General features: G+C 37.9%; 1 protein-coding gene across 4 annotated transcripts in view; it reads right to left on the reverse strand.

Annotated features, from left to right (window-relative positions):
* Positions 1 to 22653, reverse strand: part of foxp1a (forkhead box P1a) — a 44644-nt gene that overhangs the window by 3581 nt on the left and 18410 nt on the right. For 2 of the 4 annotated variants that reach the window (XM_082145125.1, XM_082145124.1), the window contains 14 exons: positions 21094 to 21245; positions 17763 to 17852; positions 11303 to 11440; positions 9415 to 9504; positions 8995 to 9121; positions 8089 to 8254; positions 4184 to 4288; positions 2066 to 2153; positions 1719 to 1802; positions 1400 to 1607; positions 1124 to 1200; positions 862 to 963; positions 654 to 775; positions 518 to 581 (listed from right to left, as the gene is read on the reverse strand). In XM_082145125.1, the coding sequence (XP_082001251.1) occupies positions 518 to 581; positions 654 to 775; positions 862 to 963; positions 1124 to 1200; positions 1400 to 1607; positions 1719 to 1802; positions 2066 to 2153; positions 4184 to 4288; positions 8089 to 8254; positions 8995 to 9121; positions 9415 to 9504; positions 11303 to 11440; positions 17763 to 17852; positions 21094 to 21231 (1599 nt within the window). In that variant the 5' untranslated portion in view covers positions 21232 to 21245. Of the gene's footprint in view, positions 1 to 517; positions 582 to 653; positions 776 to 861; positions 964 to 1123; positions 1201 to 1399; positions 1608 to 1718; positions 1803 to 2065; positions 2154 to 4183; positions 4289 to 8088; positions 8255 to 8994; positions 9122 to 9414; positions 9505 to 11302; positions 11441 to 17134; positions 17688 to 17762; positions 17853 to 21093; positions 21246 to 22653 lie in introns of those variants that run through there. The other 2 variants (XM_082145126.1, XM_082145127.1) reach the window with 2 other exon arrangements.

The following is a 22653-nucleotide window of genomic DNA, read 5'->3' on the forward strand; positions in this document are numbered from 1 at the left end:
AAACAAGTTATATATACTACCATTCAAAAGATTGGACTCAGTAAGATTTTAATACATTTTATCGGCAATGATGCATGAAATTGATCAAAAGTGAAACTAAAGACATTAATAATGTTACAAAAGATTTCTATGTCTAATAAATGCTGTTCTTTTGAACTTTTTATTCATCAACAAATCCTGAAAAAAATAATAATAATTTCCACAAAAATATGAAGCCGCACAAATGTTTTCATCATTGATAAGAAATGTTTCTTGAGCAGCATATCATGATATGAGAATGATTTCTGAAAGATCATGTGACACTGAAGACTGGAGTAATGATGCTGAAAATTCAGCTTTGCATCACAGGAATAAAAAATATATTCAAAGAGAAAACAGTTGTTTGAAGCTGTGATAATATTTCATAATGTTACTGTTTTTACTGTATTTTTGATCAAATAAACGCAGCCTTGGTGAGCATGAGAGAAATCTTTTGAATGGTAGTGTAGATATGAATGAATCTCAGGTGAGTCCATACCTGGAGAGCAGACAGGACAGGACTTTGACCCAGACTGGACTGGATGTTCTTCACCAGAGGTGATCTGAAGAAACAGACCTCAGCGTCATTTAATGACCAGTGCAAATGAAAACGTTGCAGTCAGATGCGCACTTACCCGGTGATCTTTTGTGGCCGCCTTTTCTGAAACTCCAGCTCATCCACGGTCCAAACGGCCCCCTTCACATTCTCAACTCGTACAAAACACTTGTGAAGACTGAGGTTGTGGCGAACTGCATTCTGAGATTGCAGAAGAAATGAACAAACTGATCCAGGGCACAGGAAATCAATCAAGACTGATATTTTTAGTGCATCTTTTCAGTTACCTTCCACGTTGCCGCATTGCGTCTGAAATACGCAAATGTTCGAGTGAACCAGTTGTAGATTTCATTTAGTGTTAGCTGCTTTTCTGGAGACTCCAAAATGGCCTGTAAATTAAAAAAGGGAACAAGATCAACATGTCTCTCATACAGCAGCTGATGACAGATAAAAGTAAAGGTTTAACTAAAATAGCTCAGACAGCCTGGTTGATGACAGTCTCATCAGAAATGATGGTGAGGTAACAAGAGCTGCATGATGGTTTCTTACCTGCCTGATCAAAGCTGCATAAGTGAATGGAGGCCTGACCTCAGCACTCAAGTAGAACTCCTTATTCTGCACAATATCTATGAGACACAGGAGAGAGGTGCTGCTACTTCAGTTACACTTCATTTATCAAAGCAACCGTTATAGTTATCGTCCTTGTGTGAACAGGCCTTTACACTGGTTTCAGGCCATCCTTGTTGTAGAGCCTTGATAACTACACTACAGTGAGTGTAATACTGGCTCTGACATTGACAGTGGGCTAGAGGTCACCGATCTCACCTTGGTCCATGGCCATGTTGTATTTGTCCGAGTAGCGTTTGCGGATGGGTCCCACGCTGTGCAGGCTGGTGGGGATGATGACGGAGGGCATCTGGGGGAGCGACGTGAGGGGCGTCGACGGGGCCGTGGCACTCTGGGACAGGCTCATGGAGGGAGTGGTTTTCGGGACGGTTGCCTTGGCAAGAGTGAGGTTGGACACCAGATTCACCTAACAAACATTTGAAAGTTTATTATTTCACCAGAGATCTTAAGTGTACCTTCAGAACTACAGAAGTGTGTTTATAATCAAACAGAGTGAATGGTAAACCCAGTGACATACTGGCAGAGGGGCTGGTTTGGGCTCAGTAGACTTGACATGGAGGTGGGCCATCATGGCCTGAAGGCGTTCTTTGTCTTTAGTGAGCTGTTTGACAAACACAAACACCACTGATAAACATGGAGCTTTCTGTTGTCTAACGTTCACATGGCGGATTATTTCTTCGTGTGTACATTCAGCACATGCAGAGCAGGAAAAAGATTAGAGCTCAGATTAGAGCAGGATGTTTAACTGCATGCAAAGCAGAAAACAAACATTTCTTTAGTCTAATCAGAATAAAATATCAGCATATCAAGAAGCAGTTGTGTCTGGAGAAAAGGCAGTTGTGCTGAATGTTTGTGAAGCTTTACCTGCAGCTCCAGTTGCTGAACCACCTGCATCTGAACTCTGCATTGCGCTGTGCTCTTGTCATCCAGAGCGTGTTCACCGTTCAAATGCCTGAAAAACACAACAGACACATGCAGACGTTCAGTATACATCAAGACAGGACCAGACATTAAAACACATCTGTTAACATGTGGATTGATAGCACTAAATTATTTATAATGTGTTATTTTCTTTTTGGAGTTTTGTCTTAGTGGTATTTCAAAGTGCAAGAAAAAAAACATGTGTATGAATTGTGCTTTATAAATAAACTTGCCCTGCCTTGCCTATAGTTGTCTCGGAAAATAAATCTAGTTTCATTTGAAAACACACTCAGCAGAATAATACAACATCACCACTGAGTAGTTTCATTCCTTTTAGCGAATCATTCATGTACTAGTGTTCAAAGGTTTGTGGTTGGAAAGATTTGATGTTTTTGAAAGAAGTCTCTTCTGCTCACCAATGATGCATTTATTTGATCAAAAATACAGTTAAAACAGAAATAGAATATAAAAATATACATTTAAAAATATCTTATTTTAATATATTTTAAAACAATTTATTCTTTTGGAGTAATGATGAACATTTAGTTTTGACATCAGTCTTCAGTGTCACATGAAAGCTGATTTGCTGCTCAAGAAACATTTCCGATTATTATCAATGTTGAAAAGAGTTCTGCTGCTTCATATTTTTGTGGAAACCCTGGTAAATTTAAGGATTTTTGATGAATACTGTCATAACTGTCAGTTAATAAAAGCATTAATAAAAATAAATCTTACTGACACCAAACTTTTGAAAGTGTAGTGCATGACAGGTTCACATCATAAATGTAGCAATAATGATAAATCAAATCACCTCAGCTTTTTACTTCCAAACACGGTATTTGAGAGTTTGAATAACTAATTAAAACAATCAATTTAGAATAATGATTTGTTCGTATTTCATACATTACTAATCAAAATGATTGTGCTGGATGCAATGCTATTATTGAGAAGTAGAGGGTGCTGTATGCAAAGAAAATCTGTGCAAGGCTTTCATCCAAACAACTTCCTCAAACAACTATCTTTAAAAGACTACCTCTATTCTTTGGCCTTTGATAACTGAAATTGACAATTCATGTTTGGTTATATTGATGGTATTGGTTCAATGTATGGTTTGTTATTGTTTTTATTTGTATTTTATGGGTTGTGTGAGCTTTGTATTTAGGGCTTTTATGTATTCATTTACTGTACAGCACTGTGTGTCCACTTTGGATTTTAAAGTGCTCTATAAATAAATTGATTGATTGATTGAAAACTCGTTTTAAAAAACATATTTTTTGGTAAAAAAAAATCATTAGCAAAGTTGCATATCAAGCACATTTATCCATGAAATGATCTTGAGAATCTATATTACCAAAAACTACAGTAATGCATTTGCTATTGAATTAAGAGAGAGGGAGATATTTTTAAATGGTGTAAACTCTAAAGCAATGCAATTTTCATGCAATATTTGTGATTGAAGAATGCATATTCATGAAGGTTGAAAAACAATATCTAAACACCTTATTCTCAGGTACGACACGTGAATCTCAGTGTGATGTGATCATTAGAAACATGTTTTTATATGGTGGAACTGTGACCGAGCTGAGGAACAAAGGCAGTGTTGTGGCAATAGACAGGGCGGGGCCTCGGACTGGGAGCAGGGGTCAGGGTCAGTGGAAGGGGCACAGATAAACATCCTCCTGTTGTTTGTTTTGGGAGGGATGGCCAGGATCACCATGGGTACTGTGTTTATCAGTGCACTGAGCTCAACCCTGAGGGGCCCCACGGCTGCACCGCCACAGGGGAAAGAGTGAGAGAGAGAAGGAAACGGAAAGAAAATAAAGACACATGGGTGGTATATACATACATACATACATACAAGCGAACCGAGGTGGGAGGAGGGAAGAGGGACAAAAAACATGAAACAAGTAAACAGAGTAAAAGGGATAGAAACGCATTAAAAGAGCAGCGAGCACACTCAGAAATGGTAATTAGATTACAGCCGCATACAGCTCCTCCTCACAGATCTGCAAACAGGACAAACAGCATAATAAAACGTGGAGGATGAGAGTGTTGACTCACTTGAGGAATGACTGGAAGTCTCCGAACACTGCGTCGCAGCCTGGCCACTTGCACACGCCGTGGCTATAAAGAGGATGTGCGCTCTGAGAATGACTCTCCTGAGAACTGAAGCAAAAACAGAGACAATAAATACAGAATCTGAAGCTTGAGTTCTGGGTACGTTACATGTTAATAATACAGGTTTGCAATGGAAAATGTCACTGCCGTGCAGTATGTTGTGACACTGAGCGACTCTGTGACCCACATGGCTCTGCTTCATCCATAATCACACTGTTGCACTTTCATTTGTCCTCGATCTCCAAGATTTCGGACATCTGTGATCTCAGAAACTTGTGAATCTCACAAAGCATGTCTAGAACATGCCTGGGCTATTATTCACACAATTATTTTGCATCCTTTAAATGGAAATCAATCTTTTGAGGTACTTGCGTTCATTTAATTTCCTTCAGTTAATCCCACAAAGGTTTCATTTTTGCATAAATTCTGAGCCGTAGTTTCTGACTGTGGTCAGAGATGCTTTTAGGAGATGTGGTATGGGAAAAAAAAGCTGAAGGAAACTGCTAGAGAGAGATTGAAACCGATACTGCAAATTCATGCTCTCCGACGAGTGTCTTTCTCACGCGAGTCGACGCGACAGGCTCGGTTTCAGTCTCAATCCATTAACCATATTGTGATGTATTTCGTTGTGATGACATATGTATCGCAATGTATCGTCAGGTAATTTGGTGATGCCCAAGTTATCTAATTAAGATCATTCTGAATATGATTTCAAATATTTTTCCTCAGAATTCACCCACTCCCAAACTCCCATTATAATAATGAAGCACCATTACGGTCATGTGACAAATTATATATAAAAAATACAGTAAAAACAGTAATATTGTGAAATATTACAATTTAAGATAGGTGTTTTCAATTTGAATTTAAAAATGTAATTTATTCCTGTGATCAAAGCTGAATTTTCAGCATCATTACGCCAGTCTTCAGTGTCACATGATTCTTCAGAAATTATTCTAATTTTGATGATCTAGAAACATTTCTCATAATTAACTGCTTAATGTTTTTGTAGAAACCATGATACATCACGATCCTTTGATGAGTAGAGTTCAGAATAGAAACCTTTTATAACATTATAAATGTCTTTTCTGTCACTTTTGATCAATTTCATGCATCAATTTATAAAAAATTATTATAAAAAGAAAAACAGAAAAAAAAAAAAGGTACTGACACCAAACTTTTGGACAATATTGTGGTACAGTAAAATTAATGCTTTGAAGTAATGAGAATAATCGATGAGAAAAAGCAGAATTAATTAATGGCCCTATAGATATTCTGTATTTTCTATATGGACTTTTTTTTTTAATCCAAAATCATATATTGGGTTGAAATGTAACAGACAGGATTTTGTCAGATGTTTTCATAATGCTCTATTCTTCAATTCAGCTCCAGCTGAGAAAGTAGCAGGACATGTTTGGGACTTTGTATGAAACAGTGGACTGTTTGAGAAAACGATTTATTTTTGAACTTTGAAAAATGTCAAGAATGCTTTATTTGTTTGGGATCAAGAGAGGTTGTGTCCTTTGACCATGACCCTCTCCTTTTCTCGCCTAAGAGAGCCCTGTGTGCTTCTGCCAGCAGATTCCTTCCCTAACACACAAAAAAAAAAAAAAAAAAACAACGAGAGAGGTCTAATGCGGGCATCTTTTCTCATTCAGTGCTTGAACACAACCCTAACTAGGAAGATGACTCACACATGACAAATTAAAACAGACTTTGTTATTTCCATCCTTATAGCACTGAACAATCAAATAAGCCAGCAAGCAGACACAATAAAACAAACGCGCGCAATGAACTGTTTGTTCTTGCAGATGGAGATCCCAGCCCAATGTCAAACACCCGCCTCACAGGAAAAAGCACTCGGGAGAGAACGCTACAGTAGTAACGGATCAAGATGGAGTGGGACAGATTTTAAAGGATTGATTACATTTGATCCCTCAGTCCATCAGCGTGAGAGTGTTTGCATGTCACTCAGTGAGCCAGAAGGAGAGATGGATAGACAATGCCCGCATGTCGTGGTCTTCTTGGAAGGGGTTAAGGGTTTGTTCTCTGGTGCCAGTGGCTGCACTTAAGGTTTTAGTTGCAGGCGTCTCTCTGGCGGGCAGGAGTTTACATGACACATGAAACTGACCATACAGTCCTTGAGCTCTCACCCTCCACCAATATCATGCAAACAATCACAGGCGGGCCATAAGAGGGCTCTGCTGACATATCAGACCACATCAATGCAACACCAGGACACGATGGCACCTCCTGTAATCCGAGCGTTTATTGTTAACGGGGTAGTGTGGTGTAGTGGTTAAGACTCGGGGTTGGGGAACCAGAAGGCTGCTGGTTCTTAACCCCAATTGCTTGGGTAATGGGTTCACGCAGATGCATAAACAAGTTCAAACCAGTCAACAAACAGCAATACATTCTATAAGCAAAGTTCACATAGTCAAAGTCACAGGTTTTGGATTGACAACAGTCAAGTGCTTTCGGCAAACAAGCTCCTGGAACATATAGACAAACAGGTTTAGACCTCTGAAAACAGAGATGGAGGTGTTTTCGTGAGTGTATATGAAGAAAGGCCTGCAGGGAACACGTTGACGCAGACTGACACCTTTCACACAGCCACAAAGAAGACTAATGCCTCTTAAAACACCTGACAACTGTTTTCAACACTTTACCTCTAATACAACATATTGGGCAACCTCACAACTCCACTGGTTTGACTGGTCATCAAATACTAATGTTACATGTCACACATACTGTCAGGGCTGTCACGATAACTAGTTTTACTGGACAAAATAATATCCCAAAAATAATTGCAATAAACGATATTACTGTCATTTTAAGATATTTTTTTTTTGTCACTAACATAACGTGACATTGCGTAGCATAACATAAAAGTTTGTTTTTGAGGGGTTTTTTAGTCTCTTATACTCACCCCAAGGCTGCATCAAAAAAAGTTTTTTTGATCAAAAAAAGTAAAAACAGTACATTTATTAAATATTGCAATTTAAAGAACGGTTTTCTATTTTAAAATATTATAATATGCCATTTATTTCTGTGATCAAAGCTGAATTTTCAGCATCATTACTCCAGTCTTCAGTATCACATGATGCTTCAGAAATCATTCTAATACAGTATGATGATTTGATGCTCAAGAAACATTTCTTTGTTTATCAATGTTGGAAACAGTGGCGCTTGCTTAATATTTTTGCGGAAACCGTGATAATTTTAATAAAAGAACAGCATTTATTGGAAATAGTAATCTTTTGTAGCATTATAAATGTAATTTTTGCTGAATATATCCTCGCTGAATTAAAGTATTAATGTTAGTATAAAATCTCACCGACATATTGATGATCGTGTGACATAAAAAAATATATAAAAGTATATTTTTCTTTGTTTCTGATTGGTTATAGCAGCGTTTTGGCTGTACCTTGAGGTAATTATAATGAGAAAACTGTTACAACAGAATGACATAAATTGGAAGAACACATCAACAACTGAAGTCACACACTCTGACTAGAACAGTCCAGTTCCCTTGTGCATGTGTGTCCTTTTGTGCAGATGTAAGTTGTAATATGTTTGTGTTGTGTACATATCTGATTAATCTCGTATAGGATGAGCTTGGTGAGTTAATAAACCTGCAGTGCTACCAACAGTGCTTCAGTTTACCGTTGTTCATTTACTCTTCTGAGCTCAGAAATTGGAGAGAGAGCGAGAGCGTCAAGAGCAAATATTAACACAGAATTCTTAAGCACGACACACACACGATGATGAAATAAATGGCACATGCTTGTATGCAAAAAAAATAATGGCTCAAGAAAAAAAAAAAAAACGATTGAATGATGAAATACCTGTCTCTCCGGCTGGGTCGATGCACATGGTGTCCGTTGGTGCTGGAGTGGTGGTTGAGGATCTGAGTTTTGGGAGGAGAGGGGGATTTGTCTCCTCTACTCTTCTCCTCCTGTCGTGCATCTGCCGCCTCTTTCCAAAGCTGCTGAAGCTCAGCAGGATTTAGGCCTGTGAGTAAGACACTGCCTTTATTAGATCACTAGACAACTAATAAGACCTCTATATCTACGATTCTCTGTCTATTCCAATCCATCCAAGCACCAATCATTAACCTCTGACAGCCATGGGATTACTGGACTGCAAATAATCTCTCATTAAACCCATTTGTTTCATTTCATATAAATTACATTTCAGCAAGAGAACATCTTAAATCATCAACCAACCTGTTTTAATGTTGTTTAATTATACACAAGCCATTTACAAATGAAACACTTAATGTGCTGCCTATCTTGACCACGCTATTCCTTAAAAAGAGATTATAATTTCAGGTTTCTCTCCTGGTTGAATAAAGGTTCAATAAAATAAAACATTAATAAACAAATATGTTACGTATGAAACAAAGCTATTCTGAGAAAACAATAACCCTGAAAAGCAGCGTTCGCAGTACTGTTCAAAAGTTTGGGGTCGATAAGATAAAAAGGTTTTGTTTTTTTAATGACTCTTATGCTCACCAAGGCTGCATTTAAATATATACATTATTTTCAGAATTATTTTATGAATAGAAAGTTATTTTACGGGACATGAGTGATAAAAACGTTGGTGATGCAACAAAGTTGAGTGGAATGAACGTAATGATCTGAACAGGAATGCCTACTAAAAACAACAGTACAGCAACTTGCTGGCCCCCTGAACCTGGTAAACATTCTCATAACACTGTTTCATGTCACGTGACAGTGAGGTGTTGTTACCCTGAGGCAGTGCGCTGGCAAGAGCCGACGGGACAGACAACAGGCCTTGTCTCTGCAGGTTGAGCAGGTGCTGCTGTTGAACGGAGAGTAACTGTTGCTGTATAGCCATCTGCTGGACCATCATCTGCTGTTAGAGGGATACAGAGACAGACACTTGACACTCACAGTACAGTCACTTGCTGGGGTCTTCATCCACTCATAGTATCACCGCACAGCCGGCACTTTCACTCAAGTGATAAAGCTGCCGACACCACAGCCGGTGTCTTCACTCGCTCACAGTACAGTCGCATAAAGCCGTCAAAAGACAGAAATGTGGCTAGTGAAAAGTAGGCTGTGTGACCATAATCTGGCAGAGATTGCTGAGGACAAGGGCAGCAAATGGCTCTGATGGTCCTCGGTCTTAAATTGTGATGTTTTTACCTCTTTACTGGGTTTCCCAGCATGTTGTTGCTGCAGGAGCTGCAGGTGGAGTTCCTCTTGCTGTTTCTTATAGAACTCCTGAAGCTGTTGCTGAGACACAGAGGGAGGACACAAAACATTAACACCAGAAAACCAGTCACACATCAATCCAAGGTAGTTTTCTCACTAGAGAAAGAGTGAGGCTGCATTCGAAATCGCATACTCTCTTGAGTAAGTACTTATTTTGAATAAGTAATTTCTTCACGACTTGTGTGTACGGTGTGGTATGAATATAATCTGGATGTACTGCATTCGCCATGTTGTCATTATCATGTGACACACCAGCGTCACTTGCATCGCTTCACTGCCACTGACTTCGGATGCAGCCTGAGTATTGACCATGTCAAGTAATAATCTACAATTTGGATATTTTGAGATGACCACATTGGCTCATGAATGTGCTTGGCTGACGAACAGAAGTGGTAGTCAATTTAGCTTTGCTTTGTCAATGTTGGCTTATGTTTGCATTAGCTTTGTCAATGTATTATGTACATTATCCGTTTTCAAATACATAAGAAGATTGAGTAAATGTTTAGTAAAAGCAGTGTTTGATAACTTCCACAGTTTTGTGTACATCTCACTGGCAGTGTATTGGCCACACTTCTCTTTACGTATCAGTATGTGGCACAGCAAAACCCATTTTGTTTGGCCACTGTTTCACAAACGCTTTAGTGTAAAAATGCAATAACACAGTGGTTCTTAACCAGGGGGCCAGGGCCAACTATTACCCCTTTTCCTCTGACACAGTTCCGGTGCGGGTTTCCTGGTCTTTGTCCGTTCTCGAACCGTTCCGTGCATTTCCACTGCAGAAAAGGGGGTTCCGGGCCAGAAAGAACGGTTCAACTCCGGCCCTAAAAACTTGCTGTTCTCAGATTTGTTCTCGATTTCTTGGTTCACTAGAACGTTTTTTTTTTTTTTGACTGGTTACATTATAGGCAGGTAAACAACATATAGTAGCGTTACATCAGCGTTCGTTCCTCAAGTCTGTGGAAACACACGGCCGGTTCGCGAAAGGCTCCAGTTCGCCCGGCCCAAGAACAGGCTCTGGCTCCAGAACATGAACCATTCTGATGGAAGAGGGGTATAGGAGGCCCAAGCAAACTTCCAAGGGGGCTGACTATAAAGTATTTCAATTTATTATTAATATAATAATGATCATAATCATTTGTACTATTATAGTAAAACAATGTCTAATTTAAACTATAATGTAAAAAACTAAAACAAAATCAACTGAAATCATACAGCCTTTTTCACCCTCAAATACTGTTTTTAACTGAAAAACATACAGTTCTTAAATCTTCTGGAATCACAGAGTAAATTTTATAAAATGGATACACTAATTGAATAGATCAAAGCTCCCAATTTATGTAAAAAATGTAATAATAAAAAACACAATTCTTCGGTTACAAGGGGTGGGGGGGCATTTGAGTAAAAAAGGTTGAGAACCAATTTAGTAAGTAGAAAAAAAAATTTTTTACAAAAAAATTAAGAAACCCTGATATGTGTGTGTGTATGTGTGTGTGGTCTAGATATTGCCTATGTTTTCAAGACCAATGTCCCCACAAGATTCAAGACAAAATTCGGTCTCCATGAGGGAAACGGCTTATAAACATACTAAACAGTTGTTGTTTTGAAAATGTAAAACATCAGAAAGTTTTCTGTGATGGTTAGGTTTAGGTGTAGGGGATAGAATGTAAAGTTTGTACAGTATAAAAATCACTATGTCTCAGAGTCTTCATATAACATAAAAACCCAATGCGTGTGTGTGTGTGTGTGTGTGTGTGTGTGTGTGTGTGTGTGTGTGTGCGTGTGTGTGTGTGTGTGCGTGTGTGTGTGTGTGTGTGTGTACCTGCTGTAACATGAGGCCCTGTTGCTGCTGCAGTAACAGTTGGAGCTGCTGAGGGCTCAGGATCTGCTGCTGGAGAATCTGCTGCATCTGCTGAGGAGTGATGGCCTGAGGAGTAATCATCCCCACTGATACAGACACCTACAGACACACACACACACACCACTTCATTATTGATCAAACACTAGGATTATTAGTATTAGGATTATCACAAAACCATAAATGTAGTAGTCAATACCAATACCAGTGAAATTTCATGATTCTCAAGACAATACCACAACGAAAAGTAATACGCTGCTTGGCATTTAATATAATTAACAACATATGCTGTATATCAAATAAAAAAAGCTTCAAGCTTTTCTAATTAAACAGTCTGTAATTAAAAAAGATCCAATAAACAATTCACAAATATATAAAGTAAATAGTACCTGCAGATCTAAAAGTATAAAATATTCAAATAAACATTAATAAATTAAAAACAAAAATCAAAAAGTAATCAAATGTGAAAAAAAACCGACTTAAATTATTGCCATAGTCTTAATTATTAGTTATATATTATTACTAATTCAGTGCTGTAAGAATTTGACTGAAAGGCAGGTCTATGATTAAAATGAGATGTGCATTTTCTTCCAGTTAGGATTAATGTTGAGTTAATACTTGTTTTTAAATAACTTAAAGATAATACAATTATCCAGCCAAGTGCAGTGAAAGGTTGTCTATTTTTCTTCAAGATTACCAGTAATTAATATTAACATCATTACAGAACCAATATTTATTTTGACGAAAACCTAATGTTTTGTTACACATTTATATTCTCTTAAAACATAAACGACTGCGTTTTTTTTTACTAATACCAAGGCATTTTAACGTTCATCTGAAAATAATCAGATAGCTTTTGGTGGGTATTGAACTTGGATTCTGTAGAAAGACTATTTAGGTATCTAAATCACGCATACACAAGCCTATGCTTGCTTTTCTGTTAAAGTTAACAGTGGTTTGTGAATGTAGATGCTTTAATAAAAAAATATTTATTATGAACATATAATAATTAATTCAGTTTATGCTGGGATGTGTAGGCTGTGGCTAGGTGACAAGTAACTTAAAACTATTTAATGGAACTTTCATGGATTTACTGGGGGGAAAAATCTATATTTTTACCTGGGGGCTTTTGCGGGCGGGAGCGGGACAAAACATGAATGTTGTGGGTGGGAGTGGGAGAAGGTAACATTTTTGCGGGAGCGCGAGTCTCTACTTCTAGCAACACACTGATTGTTTGACAGACAATATGATAAGCTTTAGAATGTCAAGAAGACATTTATTATCCTGGTTGAGATTGATTTTATCACGCTGCATACCTTGTGATGTAAAAAAGTAAATCACGAACTCCAAGAACAAAGGACTTTCCACAAACCCAATTTCAATTCTCTTCCCCAAGGATAGTAAACACTTTTAAAACAAGTGAACCGCTAAAAAGAGATACCAGAGTAAGACTCTGCCAGACCTTTCTGTATATTTTATTGTTTAGACATTCAGCGAATAGTTTCCAAGTCCTCTGGGCCTCAACGGTCAACATCAACAAGACCATGTAAACAAATACACAAACAATTTTGAAAATAACAAGACTTACAGTCCTCAATAAAATGCGAGGACAAACCCCTGTGCCTACAATTGGAAAAAACATCTCTCACAAGCATTCATTTCAGTTATCTCAGTTTAATTTGCCCATAAACTGAGGCAAACAACCAGTCAAGATTAAAAAGACAAATACATTATTCATTTGTTGACAGCAGCTCAAACACTGACATTAAAAATGCTACCAACGAAAACAGAAAAACAAAAATACCCACAACAGAGGCGAGTGTTTTCAATGTAAATGCACTGGATTCACAATGAGTTAGTCCATGCATCACTTGGCCTCTAGCAATTACCACATCTCAAGCCAAAACACACACACACACACACACACACACACACTCTCTCTCTCTCTCTGCTTTTAAGATGTTTACAATAAACATAAACAGAATAATTAAAGTCACATTTACGGATTCGTATAAATAATACATACTGGGGTACACAGCAACTGTAAAAACAAAACTCGAGATTGCATTTTAATTAAGTCTGTGAAACACAAACAAACACAAATTTCCAGTAAAGAAGTCTGTGTTCAGTTTCATATAAACATACTTCTGGACTGAGATACTGCAACTATGGGAGAACAATAACAGCTGACTGTTATACTAACAAGTCTTTCCCATACAGTGTGTGTGTGTGTGTGTGTGTGTGTGTGTGTGTGTGTGTGTGTGTGTGTGTGTGTGTGTGTGTGTGTGTGTGTGTGTGTGTGTGTGTGTGTGTGTGTGTGTGTGTGTGTGTGTGTGTGTGTGTGTGTGTTCAAGATCATGGTCCAAAATTTTGACAATTGAAGAAACAGTTCATCCAAAAATGTAAGAATTAGACATCATACTCCTATGACTTTCTCGTCGATGGAACACAAAAAGAGATAGTATTTAGCAGAATGTTCACGCTGCTCTTTTCCAACTTTTTTCACGTGTGATCAAAAGCCCTTTGTGTCTGATAACAATGTATTACATTGACGACAGACCTAGCTTAACATCTTCACACGCCACAGCAAATGGCAATTTTAAGGAATTTAATGATTCTGGTTCCTTGACTGCATTAATGATTATTATTAGGGCTGGGTTAAAAATATTGGTGTCCTTAACTACTATGTGCTTACATCAAAAAATAAGTACAGTGTAGTTATTGTGTTGGTGTTGCATTACAAAACACTAGTGCTGCTATTGAGGTGGAATACAGGTAAGTTTAAGGACAGGTTTGGTGGTATGGTTAGGTTTAAGGGTGGGTTAAAGGGATAGTTCACTTTGAAATAAATTTTGGTATGTTTTAGCTTACCTCAAGGGCATCCAAGATGTAGGTGTCTTTTTTCCGCAGTAGTTTCAATTTTGATATTTTTAGGTCAAACCGTTCTTGTCTGTCAGTCATATAATGCAGGTCTATGGTCACCACCTCAAAGAGCATGCACAGAGTCCAAATTAAAACAACTCCCCGTCGTCCAAATTAAACAATTCCCCATCGTAAGTACACATTGATGGCCTAAGACACGAAACGAGCGGTTTGTGTGAGAAAACGAACAGTATTTATATCGTTTTTACCTCTTATACACAGCCATGTCCAAGTGATCTGATCTGACGTGTGCGCAGACTGGTGCATAGATATATATACACTAGATGTCGCCTTAAAGACATTCGTTCCAATGAACTGCCGTAGACAAGGCGACATCTAGTGTATATATATCTATGCACCAGTCTGCGCACACGTCAGATCAGATCACTTCGACATGGCTGTGTATAAGAGGTAAAAACGATATAAATACTGTTCGTTTTCTCACACAAACCGCTCGTTTCGTGTCTTAGGCCATCAATGTGTACTTACGATGGGGAATTGTTTAATTTGGACGACGGGGAATTGTTTTAATTTGGACTCTGTGCTTGTGTTTTGAGACAGTGACCATCGACCTGCATTATATGACTGACAGACAAGAACGGTTTGACCTAAAAATATCAAAATTGAAACTACTGCGGAAAAAAAGACACCTACATCTTGGATGCCCTTGAGGTAAGCTAAAACATACCAAAAATTAATTTCAAAGTGAACTATGCCTTTAAGGGGTAAAGGAAGGGTCAACTGTGTCATTATAGATGTATTTACAGAAATGAATTACAGCTGTAATTACATGCAGGTATTTTTAATATAATAAAATATAAGTACATTGTAACAACAGGTATGGACACATGCATTGTATCAAATAATTATTTTAAATGTTAGTACATAGTACACATTCTCATTTTGAAGAACAGATAACGATCTTGAATCCCAAGAATCGATCTTTCAGTCTATGCTGTTTTCAGTTAATGATTGAACAGAACTTTGTAGCGCCTCCCATCCAATAAATCACAATAAGCTTTGTTGCTTCTGATATGAAGCACTCTGACAGCTTTCAAATTTAGTCAATTTTAATCAAGCAATAAATACCATTTTGGCACTGTTTAATGTGGCATGACAGATCGCTTTTGCCGAATAATGAGCTCATTTGATATTTCAGCACATTGAATGCAACTTTTAAGAGGTGTTTATAGACTTTAACACAGCACAAGGGTGGCATAAAAATACACAAATATTGATCAGAAATTATTATAATTTAAAAAACTAAATATTTTGTAATATATTTTAAGTATATAGCTAATAAAAACATTTTTTTTAAATAGAATGTATCTTTAATACATGTTTAATAAATGTTGTCATAAGAGTAATCAGTCTGATTTAGTCTCATGAAAAACAACACAGTAGGCCCTATCAGCTCTTGGTCCGGACATGACTGAAATGAATGACTTGCAGTTCAGTGAGCGAGTCAGATTAATTCAGTAACTTTCTGCTACAACTGATTCATGAGGGCTTTCCTAGTTGACTGTTGCATGCAACTGACACATGTTTATTTATTTTTACTGAGATATTTCATATTCCAAGCTCACAAGTCAGCTGAACTATGATTTGTTCTGCCATGGACTATTGTTTTATAGTGTTCTCGCTTCATCAACAGAAGAATACATTTAAGAACCACAAATGGAGCCAGTGCTTGGTTCCCAATGCTGTTTTTGTATACATGACCACACACTGCAGGCAAAGATTTTCCTTGAAAAATGACTTATTTTGTAAACTACACCCATTCTGTTCCTTTGAACAACTGAACCAGAAATACTGTAACTTAAGTAACTTAAAGTAAACACAAAAATGCTTTTGCTTGTGAAAGAGCTCTGAAAAGAAAAATACCAGGCCTTCGAGTCTCAACACAGAAATACTTTAAAGCCTAAGAAGAATGTAAGCATGCCAGCATATTAATGTAAATATTCTCTCTCGGGGGCACAGTAAGCACTAATGAGTGTTGTCTCCATGACAACAGACAAGTCCAAACATTGTTTTGTTGTTGTTATTGTTCTTGCCAGTGTGTCAGAGAACCAACTCCCCATGAGTGAATACATGTCAACAAGCGATCACTTGCCATAAATCAACAGGCTTCAGCAGCCCAAAAACAAATAGAGCCTGTTGTTATTCCCCTCCAATACCTTGAACAATTTTGGTGTGGTTCCCCACCCAAAGTAAAAATAACATTCTTTCCTGCACTGTGCATCTGGGTAAATATAAATTGCAAAGGCAAGGGGGAAAAAAACAAGAGGGGAAAAAGGCACAGTTCTGTGAACATAGCCTTTAAAAGACAAAGAGAAGTAATTCAGGGAACAAAATGACAGCCTGAAGATAGTGAGTCACACAAAAAAGGTCCCAGTGAACATTCAAAGCTTTCAGCCTCATGTCAGATCAGATATTATGGACCCTAGTGGTCATTCACTTAGTTCCCATTCTCTCTTTAAATCTAAAAATAAATCAATTAAAAAAAGTTCTGAAACAATGCTATTCTACAATATCAGCAATTAAATCTTACAAAACCCCTCAATTAAGAATTAATCAACAAATTAATACAGCAAACTGCTTTTGAATTCATGATCTGTTAATTAAAATGTGAGCATACAGAAAATGACAGAGAATTGCAGTAATTTAGAGATTTTAAAAGCAAATTGGTTGGGGAAAATGCAATCAAAGTTTTATATAAAAGCATAAAGTGGTAATAAACAGCCTGAAAAACACCCACAAAACTCAAACAGACTAAACGATACAGACATCAAATACCAGAACACACTAAAGCAAACATTATATCTCTTTCCCTCTCCGACTAAACTAGCAAAGCTCGCCTCAATACTCACAGACCTTGATAACTCCATTGGCAGTAAGAACAGAGAGCTGCGCAGAAGACTAGTCAGAGTGCCAGTTTCCTCCCTACTGTTCTTTCAACTACCCAGCCTCGCTGACCAACCCACCTCCCCCTCCAATAACACTCTCACTAGGATCTCAAATCTAATGCAACCATCCAGTCATGTGGATCGGGCTAGTAACCCCGCCCCTTACACTTGCCATAGTGGCACGTTGACTTGAACTATTGACTATCTGAACCCTAGTTCCACCTCTTGCATTCACATGAGACTCATGTAATAAGCATTACATTCATGATGAATAAATAAAGGCAGCTGTGAACTGGGTGGCATATAGCGTGTTTGTTTGTGGCTAAACTCTACAGCTGTCTATTTCTCCTCAGTAGTACAGCCTTATCTGTTAACTGACAAGACAGAAAATACTCGTTTTACAATAGGCTACACAGACAATAAAGAGGACGTGTAATCTTCCATCATAAAAATATGTAATAATAAAACACCCTTCATTGCACCATCTGTTTATGATCTGTTGAAGGCAGCATAAACAAGTCGGTTTGTGTAATAGTGTAAACAGCCAGGTTCTCTGGAGGTGTGTGTGCTGCGGGTGGATGAGGGCACGGCTCTACCTGCGTGTCGGTCTCCTTTTCCGTGCTCTTGGGGGACTTTTCACCACTCGCTTGCTGCTGCTGCTGCTGTTGTTGAGCAACTTGTAGTGCCTGAAAAAAACAATAACAAGTTTCTGATTGGTTTCTGAGCAGCTCTGCTCTCCCAGGATCACTCGCATTGTTTTCAAGAAGCACGGATGCAAAGGCAACATATTTCGTAGTTAAGGTTTTTTAATGAAAGTTAATTTCCCGTCAAACTATTAAAAAGCTTGTTCATCCAAAAAATTAAAATTCTATCATCATTTACTCACCATCTTGTGGAGCACAAAATATATGCTACTGTTCAAAAGTTATTAATGCTTTTATTCAGCAAGGATGCATTAAACCATATATGCATGTGGTATATGCATTAACCAAAACTGTATGGAAAGTCATACATGTTTGGAATGACGTGATAGTCGGTGAGCAAATGATGAGAGAATTTCAATTTTAAGGTAAACTATACCTTTATTTATTCCAGCTCCACTGGAAATATCCAAGCGATAAAATGATGGTTTATTATTGCACGTGGACCACAGCCATAAAATCTTGACAAGCCCTCACAGAAAAAAAATGAAGATGATTGCACAATATTTTTATTTTATAATAACCTGTGAACATCCGCCTATAACAGTCTCACACTGCGCGCATTGCACAAAGTGCAGAGTATTCAACCTTTGACTATTAACAGCCGCAGCAGTCCCTTGGTGATTGGATCCTATCATACATTCCTCTGAAGACTATCACATGGTAACATTTGTAAAAACATTAGCATAATTCTTTGCATGAGACGATCTAAACCAGCTCTTTTATTTAAACCAGAACATTATACGCCTTCTGAAATGGAAAAAAACAGTTGTCAGGAAACAGTAACAAAGTAAATACATCAGCTGTGCCAAAGCAATGAGAGGTCTCCAAAAGTTGATGAAAGGATGTCTCTCTCACTCTCTGTTGCTTTTGTCTTATTTTCCATTGTTAGGCCCTCTAGATAGAAATCAAGGAAAGAGAAATGCAAATAATGAACGCGAACAATAACCACAGCGGTGGGACCATCCTCTCGGATCTGACCTCTTACACCTCTGTAGGGTCAAACATCTGGCCCTGTGGAACTCCCCTTTACAAAAAGAAGGGTGGAGAGATGAGCAAACGGATATGGGAGACTTCAATAGACGAGTGTGAAAAGAAAAGGGAAAGCAGACAGATCATGACACGGTAATCCTTGGGAGATGAAAACAACATGGGAAAGCATTTACAGGAGCTTTTTAGAGCCTTCTCTCATTGTTTAAACACAGGACGGTGCCCTGAACCCACAGCTGTCTGGCCTATACTCCAGAGGTGACATCATACATCTGGAATCTGAACATGGGGCACTGAAGAGATGTGTGGGTGCTCTCAGCATGAATCTGCTGCACTTAGTCACTGTTGTCACAATTTCATCATGTGCACATCCACTTTGCACACACACATACATAGAGATAAAAGCATGTAAGATTTTTAATGACAATGACTATTTTTGAAAGACAGAACTTAAAAGCACCGAGTCTCCGATTCACGTAAGACACGTCAATGATTTAAACGATTTAACACGGGTGTGTCACAGAATTGCTCAATTTTTCTAACAAGCAACAAAGCTATTGTGTAACAAATGTTGACATACCTATAAAAACTTCATTGCTTTGAGAAAGCATTTCCTGGAACGTTTTCAACATGTCAGTCTCATGTAGGGCTTGGTATCGGCACAGATTTCACAATTTGTTTCCAGCTCAATTACAATTTTGATTCAATATCGATTCATTTGTGCCTTATGGCAATGCATAAAGGTGGATTGTGACTTTATTTCCATTTAAAAGGAGCAAGTACACCTAGAAATTAAGTTTTTGTTATCAAATACTCGATATCTAATACTTCATATATCTAAATGTTTGACTTAATTTTTTTTACCATACTGGAATCAAAACTGGGAATCGATAAGAATATAGCCTGAACACACATGAAGTTACTTTTGATATTCTCTGATATCATCCATTGAACTATGTAATCAAAAACATTACACTTTAAACCATTTTTATCACTATAACTTTATTTATTTGATGTGCTCTCCATGTATGCATGTGGATCAATGTTTATATGTGAATAAAAGCCTAAATTAAATCTGTTCATAAAGTGATAGTCTCTACAGAAGACTTGAGTTGCAGCCGAAATCCAATACTTCCCTACTATATGGCATGCGAAAATCAGTACGCTAAAAGAGTAGTACGTCCGAATATACATAGTATTCGTAAAAACAGCAGGCGAAATAGTCCCCGAATGCCCTACTACTATTCCGAACAGCGCATTTGATGGACACTTTACTATTCCATGAGACTACAGGAGAATGGCATTGAAACGACACAATTGACGCTGGTAGGTCACGTGACAGTAACAATAACAACATGGCAGATGTAGTATGTCCAAATTTCATTCATGCTACCCATATTCATACTATATAAAAAAATTATTCAAATGTAGTAGCTATGCGATTTCAGACGCAGTTGAATTATTCTGCTCGATATACAGTATATCGTTTTTTTCTTGAACATTTTGATGGATGGACTTTCAATGGATGAACAAAAAAGAGACAATTTAAATTATCTTGTGCATTCTTAAGATGAACGAAAGTGTTATGGGTTTGGAATGGCATGAGGTTGAGTAATGGCATGAGGTTGAGTAAATGACAGAATTGGGCTTTTTGAGCGAACTATCCCTTTAAAATACTAGGTAAATAAAACACAAAAATACAGAAAAGGAGATGACAGCATGTCTCCTCTTTAAAAACTGTTTAGGTGGTTTAGTGGTGTGAATCACATGCTAAAAGTGGAAGGTCACGTGTCCATGTCCCACAGTATTATTGCAATATTATTTAACATATTAGGTTTATAATTAAATTAAGTTTCAATTGGTTACACTGACTTGATGAACCTGTACTATACAGCGCTATTCACAATAAACTTCAGTTGAGGAGCACACAGGGAACTGAAAAGATACCAGAGTTAACATGACCTGCAAGGACAACTTATCTCTCAAGTATGAACAGTCACAACGCTTAGAATGAGTGCAAAAAAAAACCCGGCACCAGAAGCGTTACTAGAAGCACAGTCTGCATTGCAGACTGGAAAAGATCTACAGGACGAGAGGAGCACTACAAAATAAGGGATTCATATTAAACTGTTCAAATGTCATTTATAAATAATCCGAAAATGTGTACCTAGCTCTAGTTCCAAGTCACAAAAGAAACTTGTAGCTAATGTATTTTCAGTTAGCTTTAGGTCCTTACCGGTGTTGGAAGTGTCTGGGCTGTGGATGATGGGGATGAAGACGTTTCTCTGGTTACCCTCTTCTCGCTCTCTGAGCTCTGACCTTCCTGCCCAATTGGACTGCTATTGGTTGTTTGATCGGTCTTGGACTCCTGCATGTCGATACGACAACCTTAAATACAGGAGGAGAAAAATAAGACAGCTGCTTCTTCTGACATATGCTTTGGAAAGCCTTTTCTTTTCTTTTATTTCCTTCTCCCCCCACATAAGCCTACAGACTAGATCATGACAAAACAAGCACTTTGCCAGCAGAGCTGACATCGAAACACAAACATTTGTGTTTGTACTGTTCACAAATATGATAATGCATTATAAACAAAGAGTTCTGAGAATGAAGCATCTGATGCCTACAGACATGTTAACGCAAATAACTGACAATTGCTCACTAAGGCGAATCTTATATTGTGCTGCTGAGACTGAATTAAGCTTTTACTAGAAGAAATAACCATGTCACAGTTAAAGATCAAAAAGTTAGCATTGTAGCAAGATCAGAAAGACATCAGAGGACTATATGAGCAGAATGGAAATTAAAAGGAAACCTTTTCTTATATGCACTTGTCTTTGGAAAGGGGCCTTTTGAAGGACTGAAATCAGAAAAATATCTGTTTTGACCTTGATGATCAATATCCTGCATCTTTCTCCTTAAAGTCGACAAACATCTGTGTGAAACAGCCTGATCTCATCAGTGTGTTTACAAAAAACTGACACGAACAAAGACAACATTCTTCTCAGCCTGATACAATCAGCAAAGAGAAAGGCTTGAGTTGTAACTGTACTTCACTTTCAGTATCAGAGATGCTGATGTTAGTTTAGTAACTAGGGCTGTGTTAATAACTGTGATCAATTATGATAACGCAATTAATTGTGCCACTTGACTAGGGTTGGGAATAGAAAATCGATTCAAACTTGTTCTAAAATTAAAATTTCGATTCCTGTGTGCGTATTTTAATGTGATTTTTCTGGTGGCCGAGAGAGCTCAATGCGCTGCAACTGAAGAAAACATGCAAATGGAAAAACACTCACAAATTAAGAAAACATCTTCAGTTTCACAACACTTGTGTGCGCCAAATACTCACAACACGCTGCAAGAGTTCACAACACAACCAACCAAATACAGAAACACGCTGCAAATAGCACTGACCACAATGGAAATGTTTCCAGGGGAACCCAATAAGTGACGAACTCGGCTGGGACGTGCTTATTGCTCGTGAGCATCCCTATGCCCTACTCCCTTCGATGGGCAGAGCCCTTGAAGTGGGGACTTTGGAGGGAGCAGGGCACTAGTGTACATTATGTACTTGACGCACTTGACGAAGGGAGCAACGAAAGATTGTAATTTCCTAATTATTTTCACCTGGGATGTTCCCATGATAACGCAGCACGATGTCCATCAGCTGAATAGCTGTTCTTACGACAGAAATGTCTTATTATTGCTGTTAACATAACTGTTGCAAATAAACATACATTTTATACAAAAATTAAAAATATTAGTTTTATATCCGTGTCTGTGTGTCTCAACT

This window comes from Leuciscus leuciscus (assembly GCF_965113295.1).
Source record: "Leuciscus leuciscus genome assembly, chromosome: 18".
Lineage (NCBI taxonomy): Eukaryota > Metazoa > Chordata > Actinopteri > Cypriniformes > Leuciscidae > Leuciscus > Leuciscus leuciscus.